The sequence below is a fragment of the Camellia sinensis genome, chromosome 1 (assembly GCF_055761805.1).
Source record: "Camellia sinensis isolate YWXY chromosome 1, ASM5576180v1, whole genome shotgun sequence".
NCBI classification, from domain to species: domain Eukaryota; kingdom Viridiplantae; phylum Streptophyta; class Magnoliopsida; order Ericales; family Theaceae; genus Camellia; species Camellia sinensis.
In genome coordinates, this window is record NC_138961.1 from 172,505,759 (window position 1) to 172,524,006 (window position 18,248).

The 18,248-nt window shown below is 41.7% G+C and overlaps 1 protein-coding gene across 1 annotated transcript in view; it reads left to right on the top strand.

Moving 5' to 3' along the window:
- The window catches only part of LOC114272406 (ABC transporter D family member 1), a 42,697-nt gene extending 25,655 nt beyond the window's left edge, over positions 1 to 17,042 (top strand). Inside the window, exons 21-26 of the mRNA XM_028214093.2 lie at positions 13,884 to 14,048; positions 14,119 to 14,355; positions 15,366 to 15,526; positions 15,632 to 15,684; positions 15,790 to 15,868; positions 16,635 to 17,042. Of these exons, the coding sequence (XP_028069894.2) occupies positions 13,884 to 14,048; positions 14,119 to 14,355; positions 15,366 to 15,526; positions 15,632 to 15,684; positions 15,790 to 15,868; positions 16,635 to 16,721 (782 nt within the window). The 3' untranslated portion in view covers positions 16,722 to 17,042. The remainder of the gene's footprint in view (positions 1 to 13,883; positions 14,049 to 14,118; positions 14,356 to 15,365; positions 15,527 to 15,631; positions 15,685 to 15,789; positions 15,869 to 16,634) is intronic.
- Positions 17,043 to 18,248: the final 1,206 nt, after the last annotated feature.

Here is an 18,248-nt window from a genome sequence, read left to right on the forward strand (position 1 = left end):
GAAGCCTTTGGCCACTAAACGGGCCTTATAACAGTCAACGGAGCCATCAGGTAGGTACTTAATAACAAAGACCCATTTGCAACCCACGGTACTCTCGCCAGAAGGTAAAGGAACCAAATTCCAAGTATGATTCTGTTCTAAAGCTGCCATTTCAGTTTGCATTGCCGCCATCCATTTTGGATTCTGAAGGGCCTCTGACATAGACTGAGGAATAGACTCGGACTCAAGCTTGCCAAGGAAAGAATGATATGAGTCGGAAACCTTGTCATATGAGAGATACTGGGAAATGGGATGATTAGTACTACACAGATAACCCCAGCGATTGGGGGGATGGCGATCTCGAGGAGGATTATGACAAGGAAGGGAAGGAAAGGTATGTAAAAGAGAAGAATTACCTTACCCGAGATCCAGAGAGATGGCAGGAGGGGGCTGAGCATGCAGGTGGAAGGAGGGTGGAGGATGAGAGGGGGGGCAACCTCATCCGCAACCGCATCCAAATCCAAAATGTGGACCGAGCGAACACTTTGAGTAGCTGAAGGGGAAACCTGCAACAGGGGGTTAGGACTAAAAAAAGGAAGATCCTCACAAAAAGTAACATCCAGAGTATGGTAAAAATGACGAGACACAGGATCAAAACATCTATACCCTTTAGACATGGAAGAATACCCCAAAATGACCCAACGAATAGACTTGTCATTTAACTTAGTGCAAGTGGAACGCCGGTCCTGAACAAAACATGTACACCCAAAAACATGAGGCAAAAGAGGAAAAATGGTAGTATTAGGCATAAGAATATGGAATGGAGTAAGGCCATGTAACACACGATTAGGAGTCCTATTAATGAGATAGACAACAGTAAGAACAGGCATGTGCCAATAAGACTTGGGCACACTCATACCACGAAGAAGACAACGCACGACAGACATAATAGGACAGCTTTTACGTTTAGCCACACCATTTTGTTCAGGGGTCCGAGGACATGTAAGTTGTTGAAGAATACCCGTTCAATTAAGGTGAGAACGAAACTCATTGGAGATGTATTCCCCACCATTATCAGAGCGGATGTTCCTAACAATGATACGAAATTGTGTCTTAACCATTTGCAAAAATAGACCCAAGTGCACGTAGTGTGATCATCAATAAAAGTCACATAATAATGATAACCCGAAAAAGCAAGAACAAGAGAGGGACCCCAAACATCAGATTAGATAAGGACAAAAGCACTAGGGGCATGTGTCATATGTGTTATGTAACTAGTACGGATATGTTTAGACAACTCACAAGTAACACAATGAAATTTAGAATCCTTGTAAGCTTTATTTAATAACGGAAAAAGTTGACATAAATATTGAAAGTTAACATGACCCATACGGGATTGCCATAACTCTAAAGCTTGAACAGAAAAAACATAAGTTATAGAAGTAGGCAAAACAGACGCCTGAAAACTAGCTAAAGGCAAAGAAGGTTGGTTTGGTGGATCCCCAAAGTAGTATAGCCCATCGCGCTCATATCCCCTGTCAAAAATCCTCTTCGAACTCAGGTCCTGTAAAAAACACGATGAAGGTAAGAAGATGATGGCGCAATTAAAGGTTTTGACAAGACGACTAATAGATAAGAGATTATAAGCAAAGTTGGGAACATGCAACACAGAAAATAAAGTAATATCAGGGGATAAGGACAGAACACCCTTATGTTGGACAGAAGAGCAAGAACCATCAACAAGACACACAGATTGGGCAACAATGGTGGGTGCAGGAGATGAAAGAAAAGAAAACTCACCAGTCATATGATCATTAGCCCCAGAATCCAGAATCCATGAAGGATTAGCAGACCGAACATGGAAAGCAGTAGAAGTACCTGTAGCAAGGGTGGCAGTAGAGGATGATGGACCAAGAGAACCAGTGGTGAAAGACCTAAGATGGGCCCGAAGCTGACCAATTTGAGTCTATAATTGCTGTGGATTAGGGACATTAGGAGGCTCAAAAGCAGGAGTAACTTCCACCAAAGCAATAGTGCGAGCAGAGCCAGGACTATGTGTAACAGGACCATGAGGTCAGGAAGGGCGTTGCCTTAACTCAGGATGAAGTTTGAAGCAACAAGCTTTGACATGTCCAGGCGCACCACAATGATGACAAGTAATAGAGCCGGTGGAACTTCGAGAACCAGAACTCGCAGTAAGAGCCATCTGATTTGCTAAAACTGGAGGTTCTGAAGGAACACTAGGCTGAACCAATCGCCGGCGACGCTCATCATCGTCAATAGTGGCAAAAGCCTCATAAAAAGATGGCATGGGTGATGTGTTGAGAATCTGAATTCGAAGAGATTCAAATTCAGAGTTTAAACACACGACAAACCGATAAGTGTGCTGTCAGGCAAGCCTTTTGAACACAAGGGAGGCGGCTTTTGGTGGAAGGTCTGTCAAAGGCTCATATTGAGCAAGTTCCTCCCAACGAACCTGAAGATAGCCAAAGAATTTAGCTACAGAAAGGCTAAGAGAGGACTGAGAGGCCTAGGCTATATCTTGGTAAAGCTCGAAGTTACGTGCATCATTGTGAACATAAGCGTACATCTGTGACAATGCCTGCCACAAACTCGGAACTATATCACAATAAAGGAACATATGATAAATTCGATCTTCCATGGAATTGAACATCCATCCCAATATAGTGCAGTTATTGATATCCCACTGAGCACACGTAGGGTTTGTCGCAGCTGGCGGGATAATAGTAGATAAAAGCCAATGGGCTTTTCCCTTTCCTCCAAGGTAGAGTTTAAGGGAATAGCTCCAAGCAACAAAATTTTTCCCATTCAACACCACATTTGTAATACGATGAATAGGAGTGATGGGAAAGAGAAAAATCAGTACTTGGAATAGTCACAGGTTTGGTGGAGACCGCAGTAGATACCTTAATAGGAATGGTAGAAGATAAGTTATCCATGGGGAGATAATGAGGGCTGAAACAGACAGTAATACAATAACACATGTTAGAATTTCCCATCTTTACCTTCACCTACTCCACTACACACTCCACTTCACCTACCTCCACTTCACCACACACTCCACTTCACCTAACCCACTATCACCTCCACTACACCTACTACCACATTTTCTTCTATATATAGATTGTATAGGAATTGTAATTAATCAATCTTGTAATACATCAATCAATAATACATAAAATTCTTCCATGGTATCAGAGCTATAGGTTAAAGATCTTGGTGTTCTTCGCCTTCCGGCGGGCGGCAACCTTGCCTTGACCGCCCGCCGGATCTCAACCAATTCAAACCTCCCTCTCCCACTCGACACACACACACACCAGCTTTCACACACGACAGAGGCACATACCAGAGACACACAAACACCATCTCTCACCATCTGGTCTTCAAAAATATCAATTTTTCCTCTCCTGGATCGATGAATCTACTCATGGATCGATGAATCTGTCGCTCTCTTCTCTCCTGCATTAAATTTGGGGCCCTCCTGGGTGACACCACCATCGAGAACGGACAGCAACACGTCCATGAAGTCTTGCTCAGCCTTGGCCTCGTTGTTCCTTTATAGTCGTTGGTAAAGATTTGAACCATTGTTTCCAAGCAGCATCTTTTTGTTGCTCAACCCATGATAGGAAACAGCTATCTAACAAGCAGAAGAAGTTTACGTAGAGGAGTTGGTACCTCACAGGGATGAATCGGACATTTGCAACCTGAAGAATCGGCCATATGGCACCCTCCAAAATGAGGGCTGGGACAAAGTCCCTCTTCACATCTTCCTTCACTTGAGTGGCGCTATTTCCAGCAGAAAAACCCATGTAAGTGAAAAACACGAGCAAATCCAAGGGCCCGAAAATGATCCCCCCAATTCCACAAATTGGATGATGTTGAAACTGTGGAAATGGTGAACCCTGCTCTTGCTTGGCAGTGCATCCCGTTAAGACCCAGATCATCAGCTCGGGTATTTCTTTTATGCTTATGTTCCTCCAACCACCCTCGAAGCACACCGTCTAGTTCCTTGGCTGTCTTCTTCATGGCCTTCTCATAACCCTCTGAATCCAACCACCTCAATAATGGAACCGCATCTGCCACCGTAAACATCCTGCCTGTCGTCGAACCCGTGTGTGCTCAACGACGAAGATCCATACTATCTCTCTGTCGAATCAGAGAGTATTTGCTTCGAAACAATAAACCCTGCTCTTGGTGGCTGAATCGTTGATCACAGAATTGGCCCAGAGCATCTTCGTCCTTCTCACTGTTCAATATCTTATCATCGCCATGACTGGGTCTGCCCAGTTTATCTCTGTTCCGCCTGAAGAGCTCACATTCCACTATTGAGCTGAAACAAAAAAAAAAAAAAACAAAACTACAGTGATCTTAAAGTTACATCCAACATCATCATGATGTATCCCACTCTCTCTCTCCTATTTCTGCTTTCCAACCAACCACTTTTTCTTTTTTTTTAATATTTCAACCCACTTGGCCATCTCTCTTCCCGTGGTCCCCTCTTTTCATATGCAACTCATTCTCTTTCTCTCTCTCTCTCTTTTCACTCACTCTTCCACCTCACTCTTCCACTACCTCACCTTTATTTTCATTATTATAAAACACCACCTCCTTCTTTTTTTTCTAAATCATATTTTTGTGCCACCGCCCACTCCATGATACCTATTTTATTATTATTATTATTATTATTATTATTATTATTTAAAAAAAAAAACTAAAAAAAAAAAAAAAAAAAAAAAAAAAATATCAAACACCATTGCAAACAATTTACAAATTTGCACAACCAACCATATTTTATTCATCTCAGGAAACAACCCCGATCACACTTTTACACACAAAAAAAAAAAAAAAAAAAAAAAAAAAAACCAAACAAACAAAAAAACAACCACATCCACCGGCGGGATTTTTCTTCTCTACTCTGCCGCAGGTCTCTTCTTCTTGCCTCCATCTTGGACGGCCCTTGCCGGTGTTGCCTCCGTATTTCCCACTCCACTGGGCATGATCACTACTCCCTGCTCCTCCACTGCTGCATATGGCGGACCTCCAAATCGGAACATCACGGTGGCCTTCCGCTTCAGCTCCTTATTTTCTGCTTTCAACACACTTATCTCTGCTCGCGCATCCTTATACATGCGTTGGAGCAGAGCCAGTTGGCCGTTCAAATGCTGCACCTCATTTGTCCTACTCTGCAGCCGGTTCGACAAATTTGTAACCGCAGTCATGGTTTCCACACATGACTTCAGTGTATATTGATTGGCTTCAATATCTGTCTGCCCTGCCATTTTTTGCTCCACCGACCGCATCGGAAAGTTCAACGGAGCAAACTCCGGGGCGCTTGGTTGAGTTTCCAGTGCAACCGCACCAGTTGTCTCTCTTGTTGACTCATTGAGGTCGGGAAAGAGAGTGAGCAGACTCCGGGAAGATGAAGCCATTTCTGGGCCACAGAGTATTACAGAGTATCTCTCTCAGAAATCTCTCTCAGACAACAGAGTGTTACGGACTATCTCTCTCAGCAAAACGAAGAAGAGTTTTTGTTTTTTCAGAGGTTTTTCGCAGTTTTTCTCTGCCTCAGCCTCAGCCTCTGTCTTATAGCCGAGGCAGCCACGCGCATCGCGCGCCTCTTGCCACCAGCCGACAAACGGGCACGCAAGCCAAGGCGCCCACGTGCCTCGCCATCATGTCCGGCACACCTTTTGATGAATTGGGCACGCCTTTTGATGGCACGCCTTTTTATGGATTGGGCACGCCTTTTGATGGCACGCCTTTTGAAAAATTGAGCGCACCTTTTGAGGATGCGATTTTTTAAGGGTCCGACAAGACTCTGTAAACTGTCCCGACATTTGATTCCGGTTAGCTTTTTCAAGGGTCCGACAAGACTCTGTAAACTGTCCCGACATTGATTCCGGTTAGCTCCTTTATGGGTCCGACAAGACTCTGTAAACTGTCCCGACATAGATTCCGGTTAGTTTCTACAAGGGTCCGACAAGACTCTGTAAACTGTCCCGACATTGATTCCGGTTAGTTTCTACAAGGGTCCAGCAAGACTCCGTAAACTGTCACAACATTGTCTTCTACAACGGTCCGACATGACCCCATAAACTGTCTTCTACAACGGTCCGACATGACCCCATCAACTGTCTTCTACAACGGTCCGACATGACCCCATAAACTGTCTTCTCCAACGGTCCGACATGACCCCATAAACTGTCTTCTACAACGGTCCGACATGACCCCATAAACTGTCTTCTACAACGGTCCGACATGACCCCATAAACTGTCTTCTACAACGGTCCGACATGACCCCATAAACTGTCTTCTACATCGGTCTGACACCACCATACAGTGTCCTCTACAACGTTATGACACCCCATACAGTGTCTTCACCAACGGTCTGACACGACCATACAGTGTCTCCTATCTTTTTTTATTTTTATGTATTTTCTTGTTTTGTTACTCTCTCCAAACTCAAGTTGGTTAGTTTCTCTCCTCCTTGAGTTTGCGGGGGGCTGTTAGAATTTCCCATCTTTACCTTCACCTACTCCACTACACACTCCACTTCACCTACCTCCACTTCACCACACACTCCACTTCACCTAACCCACTATCACCTCCACTACACCTACTACCACATTTTCTTCTATATATAGATTGTATAGGAATTGTAATTAATCAATCTTGTAATACATCAATCAATAATACATAAAATTCTTCCAACACAGCAACACTAAACAACCAGAAAAGACGGAAAAAACTCAACGGCTAAAGTGCTTAAACATCAGCACTACACCTTGTAAAAGGGAGAAAAAGGGTTCAAATCACCCTAAAGAGGGTATCGAACCGATCTAGGCCAGGGAAAGACCTAGTCGAAGTGCTCTAGGCCAAGATGAGACCTGGTTGGCAGCAGTAAGGCCCTCGGCAGGTGTAATATAGTCCTGTCGAGGGGTATAAGAGGGTGGTAAGTGGTTTCGGGTGGTCTAGGAGTGGTAGGTTAGGCTGTCGAGTGGTCTAGAGAGGAGAGGAGGTCTGTTGGCTGCTGGAGGAAAAAGAAAGAAGATGAAGAAACTGTTGGGCAGTGAAGAACAGGGACCAATAGGGAGGAGGGAGTGGTTTAGGGTTTTTGTGTTTTGGCTCTAATACCAAAAAGAATGAAAAGAATTATTTGGCTTACCTATGAATAAAGTAGAGCCTTGTATTTATAATAAAATAATATTATAAAATAGGAAATGAACAAAATAAAAAACAAAGAAAGTAGAAAATGAAGATAAAAAAGGTATTAAATATGTGATTGACACAATCACAGATTTTATACACACTACCAGAATTACAATATTACTCTTTCCTAATTTCAACACTACTATAATTATAATATCACTATTTCCTAATTCCAACAGGTTGAGTAACATGTATAAAATATAGTGAGATGTATTAATATTATATAAAGAAGGCTGTTATTGGGGTCTGCTTATTAAGAAGTAGGTGGACAAATCTTCCAACACACTTTGTATTGGCCTAGGGTAATACCCCCTTGGCACCCTTTTGATGCAATTCAGACTTAACAAACAAACAAAAAGATAGACTTTCTTTGCGATGGGACTGAGTAGGTGACAAAGGATTTATATTGTAATTGAGAAGTTAACTTCGACTAGCAGCACTAGGTGAGCATTCCTAACTAATAACTACCATATGAGTCATAACTGTTAATTTTAGAAGAGAAAAGATTAGGGTATGACTGGTTAATTATACCCTTTTATGTTAAATCATAAACATAAGTTAAGGCTTAAATAAAGGCCCATTACAGCAAATAAAGAGACTGAATGAGAATAAAATGGGAAATATCCTAACACATACTAACACTCTCCCTCAAGCTGGTGCGAAGATATCTTTCATGCCCAGCTTGTCGAGAATGTCACGAAACGGTTTAATCCCTAATCCTTTGGTAAGAACATCAGCCAATTGATCCCCAGACCGCACGAAAGGCATACATATAGTGCCACTAGTAAGCTTTTTCTTGATAAAATGCCGATCAATCTCCACATGCTTGGTCCGATCATGCTGAACCGGATTGTGAGCTATATTAATGGCGGCCTTATTGTCACAGTATAGCCTCATAGAATCTGTCTGATGAATCCCCAAATCCCGCAATAATAATCAAATCCATAAAAGCTCACACGCACCTTGAGCCATAGCTCTGAATTCGGCCTCTGCACTAGACCGCGCAACAACATTTTGTTTCTTGCTTCTCCAAGTAACTAGATTTCCGCCAACGAAGGTACAATAGCCAGAGGTGGATCTTCTATCAGTTACTAAGCCAGCCCAATCAGCATCTGTATATGCCTCCACACTGAGATGACTATGCTTTAAGAAATGAAGAGCCTTTCCCGGAGAAGATTTCAAGTATCTCAGAATCTGCATAACCGCCTCTAAGTGAGTTGCACGTGGAGCATGTATAAACTGACTAACCATACTCACTGCAATAGCAATATCAGGCCGCGAATGAGATAAGTAAATAAGCTTACCCGCTAGTCTCTGGTATCTCCCCCTGTCTACAGGCTCGCCTCCTTCATCCTCACTAAGCTTTAGTCTGGGTTCTAGTGGTGTATCACATGCTTTACTTCCAAGCATTTCAGTTTCTTTTAGCAAATCAAGCACATACTTTCGTTGACCTATGAAGATACCATCTTTGGACCGAGCAACCTCAATGCATAGAAAGTACTTCAGTTTGCCTAAGTCTTTGATTTCAAACTCATTAGCCAAATACTTCTTTAACTGAGGAACTTCCTCAACATCATTTCCTGTGAGTACAATATCATCCACATACACAATGAGGGCTGTCGTTTTACTATGTAAGGAGTGTTTCACAAACAAAGTATGATCAGCTTGACTTTGTTTGAAACCATATCTCAGCATGGCCTGAGTAAACCTCTCAAACCAAGCCCTAGGAGACTGCTTAAGGCCATAAAGTGACTTGCGTAACCGGCACACCTTTCCTGTGGTTTTAACATCCTCAAAGCCAGGGAAAATGTCCATGTACACTTCTTCTACCAAATCTCCATGGAGGAAAGTATTTTTTACATCAAATTGATGGAGAGGCCAGTCAAGATCAGAGGCAAGTGAGAGGACTCTGACAGAATTCATCTTAGCAACCAGTGCAAATGTCTCCTGGTAGTCTACTCCATAAGTCTGAGTAAAACCCTTAGCCACCAATCTAGCCTTGTAACGTTCAATTGAACCATCGGCTACCCACTTACATTCAGCAGGTCGTTTGCCCTTAGGTAACGCAGCTAATTCCGAAGTGTCATTTTTAGCAAGCGCTCTCATCTCCTCCATCATGGCATGCTTCCACTCAGGAGTAGAAAGAGCATCCTGAAAATTGGAAGGAAGACTCACAGAAGAAACTTTAGACAAAAAAGCTTTATAGGAAGAAGACAGATTAGTGTAGGAGACAAAATGAGAAATAGGATGTTGAGTACATGACCTAACCCCCTTCCTTTTAGCAATGGGAACATCTAGATCAGAAAGAATTGAGTTACCTGGAGGTTCACCAGAAGGAGAGGATTCTGGACACTCATAAGAAGAAGAAGATAGCAGTGGAGAATCTGAATTGATCTCTTGTACCCAAGTAACTTTTTGTCTACCCTTGTCCCTGACATACACTTTGTCGTCTTTCACTGCAGATGGAAAGTCAGCATTCTCAATAGTTGGATCATTAGTAATAATAGTCTCAGGAGTCGCAATAACTGATGGTGATGGTAGTGATACAAGAGTCTCTTCACACCAAGGCTCCCTCTGAAAAGATGACGAGGACACCGGGGAGGAGAGAAAATAAGACTGAGATTCAAAGAAAGACACATTCATAGAGACAAACCATTTGCGAGAGGGGGGATGATAACACTTATAGCCCTTTTGAGTGGTGGAGTGACCCAAGAAGACACACCGAAGAGACCGAGGATCCAACTTACTACGGTTAGGAGAATGGTTATGAACAAAGCACATACATCTAAAGGTTTTGGGAGGAATGGAGAAGGCAGCAGAAGCTTGGAAGCCGAACAAAACCTGAAGAGGAGTTTCTTTATGAAGAACCTGGGTAGGAAGCAGATTGATGAGGAACGCAGCAGTGAGAACCGCTTCTCCCCAATAAGATCGAGGAACGCGCAGTTCAAAGGATAAACAACGCGCAATATCAAGAAGATGCCGGTTTTTACGCTCGACAACACCATTCTGTTGAGGGGCATTGGTAAAAGAAGTTTGATGAATAATACAATGAGTGGCAAAATAGCTGGCAAGTCCAGAATCAATGTATTCCCCCCCATTATCAGAACGCAGAATTTTGACAACTGTCCCAATTTGAGTGCAAAGCATTTTATGAAAATTTTGAAACACAAAAAACACCTCACATTTCTCCTTCATAAGATACACCCAGGTGGTCCTAGAACAATCATCAATAAAGGTGACAAACCATCGTTGACCCTTTAAAGACACAAAACGAGAGGGACCCCATACATCAGAATGAATCAAAGAAAAAGGAACTAAACTTTTATTAATAGAAGGAGCAAAACAAGCTCTGTGTTGTTTACCAAGTTGACACGACTCACAATGAAACTCAGAAACATTATTTTTCAAAAAAAACAGAGGGAAAAAGATGCTTAAGTAACAAAAAAGATGGATGCCCAAGACGGCGGTGCCACAGTCAGATGTCTTCCTTGGTAGATGGAAACTGAATGGATGAGTGAGCCAGCTTGTATGCTTGATCCAAGATATAGAGACCATTCTCGTGTCTACCACTGCCAATCATCTTCCTCGTGATAAGGTCCTGAAACAGACAATGGTCAGGGAAAAAGGTCACATTACAATTTAAGTCCCAAGTAATACAACTCAAAAACAAAAGATTAACACTAAAATTGGGAACATGTAGGACAGGAGATAAAGGGAGAGAAGCAGTGGCATGAATTAAACCTTTCCCAGACACAGAAGAGATGGTACCATCAGCAATTCGAACTTTATCCTGCCTTGAAGAAGGGGTATACGCGGAGAATAAATCAGAAGAACCAGACATGTGGTCGGAAGCACCAGAATCGATAATCCAAGGTAACGTTTGATGAGAGAGGAAAGCACTTGTAGAAGAAGCTAAGTTACCTGACTGGGCAATATTACCTAAAGATGAACTAGAGGCCCGACGGTCTAGCAAGTGGCGAAGAGCAACCTCAAACTCAGAAGTAGAAAACCCCGAGATATCAGCAGATGAATCAACTGGAGCTGTAGACTGTGGCTCAACTATATCAGAATGATGGGCTCGGGCATTGGGCCCATGGCCTCGAGACTGTTCGAAGCGACCCCCTCGAGAACTAGAAAGGTCTCCATGACCTCCAGATGGTTGCCCATGCAACTTCCAATAAGTCTCACAGGTGTGGCGAGGGCGACGACAAAAATCACAGAAGAGAGTATCCTTCTCAGAAGGAGGGCGAGAACCACGATCCCCATCTCGAGAGGGGGCAGAAACTAGGGCAGATCGATCAGAAGAGGCAGCTGGAAGCATAGCAGAACGACGACTCTCCTCATTCTGCACATAAGCAAACGCTTCTTGGAGAGAAGGAAGAGTGTCCATACCAAGCACACAATTCCGAACAGGATCAAACTCTACATTCAAACCTTCCAAAAACTCGAAGACCCGCACTTGTTCAACAAATTTCCGGTAACCAGCAGAATCTGTGGGATAGACAGGCTTGTAGTCTTGAAGATGATCAAGTCGCTTCCACCCATTGCTAAGGAAAGTAAAATACTGGAGAATAGTCATCTCACCCTAAACAGACCGGTCAATAGAGCGTCGTAACTCAAAAGTCTGTGAGAAATTACCTTTGCGGGAATACGTAGTGGCCACAGCCTCCCAAATATCCTGTGCTGTGTCCATAGACAAGTATCCCTTACCGATCTCCAGAACCATAGAGTGTATCAACCAACCTATGATAAGAGAATTGATAATCTCCCACTGATCATAACCTGTATCGGTGATACTGGGAGCCTAAACACGCCTATCAACATATCCCATCTTCCCTTTGCTCTTCAAAAATATAGTCAAACTCTGCGACCACGCTAGATAGTTCTGACCATTAAAGAGAGAGGTAATGATTTTCTGGCTAGGGTGGAGAGAATCGGTCATCGAAGTAGTCAAAACAGGACTCGCGCCCTGTGTGGCAGGCTACGAAGTAGTAGACTCACTAGTCAATTCGTCCATAATGACGTCGCGACGGAACCCTCACAAACACATCCAGAGTGAATCACAAACTCGAAAGATGGGAAAATATAATAATGAATTTAAAATAAATTTAAGAGAACATTTTTTTTTTGTTTTTTTTTTTTTTTGTTTCTTTGTTTTTCATAGAAGACAGAGAGAGATTAAGAAGAGGAGAATACAGACTCAGAGAGGCTTACATATTACGAAGACACAGAGAAAAATGAAGACGAAGGAGTTACATGTAGAGACCGAGAGAGATGTCGACGAGGACAGACCACAGGGCTCCAAGCCAGCCGAGAGAGAGATGCGCCTGTGCCTTCGACTGGAGTTGCGACTCCGACTGGGGCTGTTGGAACCCTAGGTGCCTTCGACTGGGGTTGTCGGAGCCCTAGGTTGTGCCTTCGACTGGAGTCGCGACTCTGACTGGGGCTGTCGGAACCCTAGGTGCCGTCGACTGGGGTTGTCAGAACCCTAGGTGGCTTCGCCGGGGGCTTGCGGGCTGGGGTGGTGGTGCTGTGGCTTGGTGGTGGTACGGCTAGGGTTTTTTTTTTTTCTTTTTCTTTTTCTTTTTCTTCTTCTAGTTCTGCTCTGATACCATGTTAATTTTAGAAGAGAAAAGATTAGGGTATGAGCGGTTAATCATACCCTTTTATAGTAAATCATAAACATAAGTTAAGGCCTAAATAAAGGCCCATTACAGCAAATAAAGAGACTGAATGAGAATAAAATGGGAAATATCCTAACACATTCTAACAATAACCATTTGCATGATCTTGAATTTGGTAGCTGGAAGGTAGGGAAAACTTCATAGACATCTCTTTAGGCAATCATGAGGGAAGGAGTTCAAGTACCATTTTGTAGATTGGCATCCCATTTGCACTTCAGTCTTTTGCTTGGGTCCAAGATCATTCGTGTATGAATCATGCTATTTTTTAAGAAAGTGGCTTGAAATATGCACCTCAGAACAAATTACCCATCATTACTTTAGAAAGAACTTGCTATAGGAATTTTTACATCATTACAGTCCTCCATGAATAATTATGGATGGATGACAGATTCCTCTGGCCTGGGAGTGGAATACCATGCATTGGAATATTGTTTTTACTAAAAAAATGTTCTATAACTAGGTGTTGGACTGTGGTCATGCTAAAACTGCCTTTCCTGATGCATGAATCAATGATGTGAAGGTTTCTCTTCCAAGTAGTTTTGTCATTTTTCAGGAGGTCATTGAACCAGATTATTTTTTCTTTTTTATTTCTCTAGTAGCATGGTTGGGCTTCCATTTTTCAATCATTGGAATTGGTGGGTCTTTATAGAACTAGGAACTTGAGTTTAAATGAGGGCATTATTAAGATTGGCAGGGAGAATAGCGAATATCGCACTTGTGAGTAAATTCTATTAAAATAGCTATTATTCTACTTGGTTTGGGAATTCTACATTTTCACTTCAAATTGGGGAGGCTTCCTCTTTAAGTTAATTGATAGTTCTTCCTTTCAATGGGGCCTAGGCCTTTGTGTGCTGTTTCACATGGTCTATGCCCTCTTTCTTGTCGAACAAATAATTCTTCTTGTGTTTTGTATTGATTGTTTTGGTGGATTTAACTTCATTTTGTTTTCATTTTGATTACGCATTCCTCCTGACAAAGTTAGTCCTACAGATGGTCATATTTCTACCTCCACTTTATCACCAACAAAGCCGACAACAACCCACTCTGCAGATATCATTTCTTTCTCCGATGTGGATATCATTACTCCAGGACAGAAAATGTTGGCTAGGAAGCTGAAGTTTCATATACTACCAGAGAAGGGCCTGCTTGTTACAGGTAAGTGTAAACTTCTCAGTCATTATCTTTTTATTGTAAATTTATCTGACAAAGCCTGTATTTTGTAAAGGTCCAAATGGGAGTGGAAAAAGTTGCGTCTTCAGAGTACTTCGAGGCCTCTGGCCCCTTGTCAGTGGAAAACTTGTTAAACCATGCCAACGTATTGGTGAAGAGGCTGGACGTGGTCGTGGTGTCTTTTATGTTCCTCAGCGATCATATATGTGCTTAGGAACCCTACGGGATCAAATTATATACCCACTCTCTCGTGAGGAAGCAGAGCAAATGGCATTAGATTTGTACGGGAAAGGTAAATATATCTTACTTATGGTATGCTTTCCATTTAAATTTCCAACTTCATCTTATTGTGACATGCCAAAACCTAATGTTTCTGTTTTCCACTTTGAAAAGTATAAATATATGTATGGTCCATGGAAATTTAATTGATTCACTAGTTTTACTACGTGGTGTGGCAGTCTATTGCAGAGTTGTTACAATGAAAAATATGGGGCAAAAGCCTTTTCTTTGGCTTCTAGAAGGCTAGAAGCCAGAGATCTCTTTGGCTTTTGAATGGCTACGCATAAATTTTCTGAACAACCAGGTTCCTTTCATTTAAGGAATTGAATTTGTCAACTATGGAGCTGGAGCAATATCTTTATCTCGTGATATGGTCCTAGGTAGAATTCAACCTCAAAAGTTAGCTCTTGAAGTGAGGGTGCCCTCACACTTATACATTGTACCTACTGGACTTTGCTTCCTACCCTCCCTCATGCCTAGTGTGCAGGGCCCAAGACACGCACCCTTCCCATCCCTCTCTGATACCATGGGACATTGTGTTGGGTAAAACTCAACGCCAAAAGCTAGCTTGTGAAGTGAGAGTACTCTCGGGATTATACACTGTACATCCCCTTTGTACCCAGGCGATGTGGCTCACATATCTCCCAAAGTGACAAAATACAATTCTGTGGTTGTGTAGGATGGGCAGAGTGGAAGTCAGATGCCCTAGTATTTTGTACAAAGTAAAAAAGAGAAGGAAAATTACCAAAGTAAAAATGGTTTCACTTTTCCCTGATTTGAAGTGAGGATCGGGACGTTTATTGTGGGGTTTAAATTTTTAGCACATATGTTGGTTTGCATGTATTATGTTTCCTATTCTATAATTGTTCTCGCTGTTTCATGGACAATATTTTTACCAATTTTTTTCTTGATTGTTCAATATGATAGTGTGACCTATATTTCTTTTATTTGTCTTTATGCTCTAGTTGTAAAATTGATCTATCCATTTATCTTGTTTCCTAAGTGCCTCAAGCAAAATTTCAGGTGAAACATCTATCGATGCCCCAAAACTTCTGGATTCACATTTAGAAACTATTCTAGAAAATGTCAAATTACTCTATCTTTTGGAAAGAGAAGGTGGCTGGGATGCCAATAAGACCTGGGAAGACATCCTATCTCTTGGGGAGCAGCAGAGATTAGGCATGGTGAGCTCACTCCACCACTAGCATTTCCTACTTGTTTTGAACAAGTTTAAAAAATCTATTAAGTGAATGCTAACCTGTTTGACTTGCAATTCTCTGTATTTGAAGGCACGCTTATTCTTTCACAAGCCTAAATTCGGCGTCCTTGATGAGTGCACCAAGTATGCAACTAAAGCTTTCATTGTTTTGTTCTTTCCTAAAATGATAGGCTTACCCATAATTTCACATTTCATACTAATTTTTATATAATAATTTTTTACTGACAGTGCCACAAGTATTGATATTGAAGAACATCTTTATAAGCTTGCAAATGACATGGGCATCACGTTGGTTACCTCCTCACAGGTGAGTAGTTCTGCAACTGTGCTGAATATGAATGTATCACATGCGAGCCTATCAATTGTTACCTAATTTGTGATTTGCAACCTAGGAGGCCTGGTCAGGATTAGCTGAGATTGTGCTGTATATGGTGGGTATTTGATATTGCCCTCCTACTGCAATATGTCACAATTAGTTATGAACATCATTGTTGCAATGCCAGTGGTACCTGATAAGTGGTTACACACACCCATCTGGTGGGATGGTTTGGGGTTTGGCTCTTTGTTTTGATTTCCCTAGCAAAAAAGATAATGACCCGACACTGCTAAAAATTATCCATTAAAAAACAAAACAAAACAAAATAAAATCAAAATAAAAAAAAACTACACCTAGTTTAGTCTGTGTTATATGGGTGCCTGGAAGTGGTAGATTGGGTATAGATCTAACCTCAACATAAATTGCACAAAGTGGCTGTCCTTAGGTTCGACCCCACAACCACAAGGTTGGTAGGCCGAGTTATAACCCACTAAAACAGTGGCTCCCTAAAAGAATACCCACAAAATAAATGAAAAATTTGTGATGATAATAAAATTTAGCTCACTTTACTATATATATCACAATGCGAGAGATTAGTCTCATTCAAACTCTTCTATAACATGCCTCTTTTTAAACATGCCTCTTTTTACCACTTAAAAATGTGCTATACATAATCCTTCTGCAGACTACTTTGAATTCAAGCTTTGTTTTTATATTATTTCTCATATCATATTGTGCATACTTTTACTTCTTGCAGCGCCCTGCTTTAATACCATACCATTCAACGGAATTACGATTGGTTGATGGTGAGGGCAAGTGGGAGCTTCAATCAATTAAGCATTGAGTTGACAACACCAATCTCGACCTCTGCTCATTATGTTTTGTTGTAAGTCCTGCTTGTGGTGGTGGGTGCAAGCGAATTTCAATTTAGCCATCTAATAAAACTGGTCACTCGGGCTATAACACAAGCTGTGGTGGCATATGGCATCAGATGATTGGGGGCTGTGAAGCAAATTTGGTCTCATCATTCTGTTTAAGAATATGATTAAAGCATACAAGCATGTCACAAATCATTGTATTCTATGGATGTATTATTATGTGTAAATCAAAACACAAAACATGCAGCGGAATAAAATGTTTAGATCATACATTTTCTGATCTAAAATCTCGTGGATAAATCACGTGCTTCCAGAATCTAATCAATCAATCCCAGCAGTGGGGTGATATTACAATGGTGAATATCACCCACACAAACCACAGTGCAAATGGCTTTTATCGTTATTTTGGGAGAGAGTCAGTATCATAAAAAAAAACAAACATACGTTGTTTTTTCACTTAATCACCCATATCTCATATATCAGATAATAATCTATTTATCTCATTTATCCATTTGTTAAATGAGATAATATGTGATATCTATATCATCTATCCATATCATGATATGATAGATACATATCCTGAGTGGCTATCCAAATAGGTTTGAATTCAAATTCAAAACCCATTTGGATGAGGTTCAAAAGGTTCTAAGGGTCATGCCACATGGGTGCCCAATTTCTAACATCTCCCACTCGGACATGAGTTGGCATGACACTGCCACGTCTCAATCTCAATCTCCCCAAAAATAAACAATCTCATACTAGCCACTGCACCGTGCGACTGCTGAGAACACCTGCATGTGGGAACTCTATACTAGAAACTCAAAATGAGCCAGCATAGAGACATCAACCCAAAAAGAAAAGAAATAGTGTCTCATATACCCTAGACCCATCTAATTACACCGATCCAAAAAACATCTCTAATCCCTCAAAAAAAGGAGCATGTTTGACCCTAATTCTTGCAATATATTCACACTCAATTCGCCTCTCATACAAAGCGATGTGAGTTGCCGGCAGTGAATATACAACGGTGGTATAATACTAGATGATCTTCCCTTTGCCCTCATGCCATTTAGTTTAGGATTGACCGCTTTCCCAGTGATGTCCCTTAAGGCCGAATCATACATGACCGCAGGCAACATACCAAAGTAGCAGAACATCAATCCCTTACCTTATGACATAGTCAAAAGTCACAAAAGGGTACATAGTGAAGTCATATCAATAATGACACGTAAGACTCACACGGTGAGGAAGCAGGGATCCATTCTCTCACCTCATTACTCGGTCGCCAAGCACATATAGTATGAATACATGCTACGGTGGAGTAACTCTCCCATAAAGAGTGACGTCATACTCAATACACCATACAGATATTAGTCTAGTCGCTTTCTAGCGCCTAACCCGAATTCTCTATTTGCTCGCCTTCTAAGCGCCAAATGAGATCTCGTATCTAGCTAATCATAACAGGCACAACATTGAAAGTGGGTACTAACATC